Source organism: Penaeus monodon, chromosome 29 (assembly GCF_015228065.2).
Source record: "Penaeus monodon isolate SGIC_2016 chromosome 29, NSTDA_Pmon_1, whole genome shotgun sequence".
NCBI lineage: Eukaryota > Metazoa > Arthropoda > Malacostraca > Decapoda > Penaeidae > Penaeus > Penaeus monodon.
In genome coordinates this window covers 6735077-6735542 of record NC_051414.1, presented here as the reverse complement: position 1 = coordinate 6735542, position 466 = coordinate 6735077, and the positions used below count along the sequence as shown (strand labels likewise).

The window sequence follows — 466 nt, the reverse complement described above, 5'->3', positions numbered from 1 at the left end:
ATCCACGGACCCAGCCTCCCACACACCCTATAAACACCCGAACACAACAGAAACAAAAGAACATCGCATCTCCGTCGTTTAACCCCTCCTTTGGTGTCCTTCTGGCAGCCCTTCAAGCCTCCTGCGGGCGGCGTCCGGATCCTGCCGCTCAACACAATGGGGTCTCCATCTATGCCTTCACCCACACCCATCCCTAACTTCGCCCCCGTTTCCCTATTCAAGGTATCTCGCCCGTAGTGGATCGTGGGAAGCCTCACGCTACAACAATCCCCGTAACAACTGTCAACGTTTTTTCTTTTTTTTTTTCCCCGCCGCTTCCCTTCCTTCGCCTTATTCCCTGCTCGAATCCCCCGTGATCTTATTCCCTTCTAGATCCAATTATCTTCCCTTTTTAGATGAGGAAACAAAATAAAAATAAACAAAATGTTGAGACCCACTAGACAACAACAGTAGTCGTGTGATAACT

The 466-nt window shown here is 49.4% G+C and overlaps 1 protein-coding gene across 1 annotated transcript in view; it reads left to right on the top strand.

Annotated features, from left to right (window-relative positions):
- The window catches only part of LOC119591919 (PDZ and LIM domain protein Zasp-like), a gene marked incomplete in the record, with an annotated part of 137443 nt that overhangs the window by 120176 nt on the left and 16801 nt on the right, over positions 1 to 466 (top strand). The window contains 1 exon segment of the mRNA XM_037940673.1: positions 109 to 222. Coding sequence (XP_037796601.1) covers positions 109 to 222 — 114 coding nt within the window.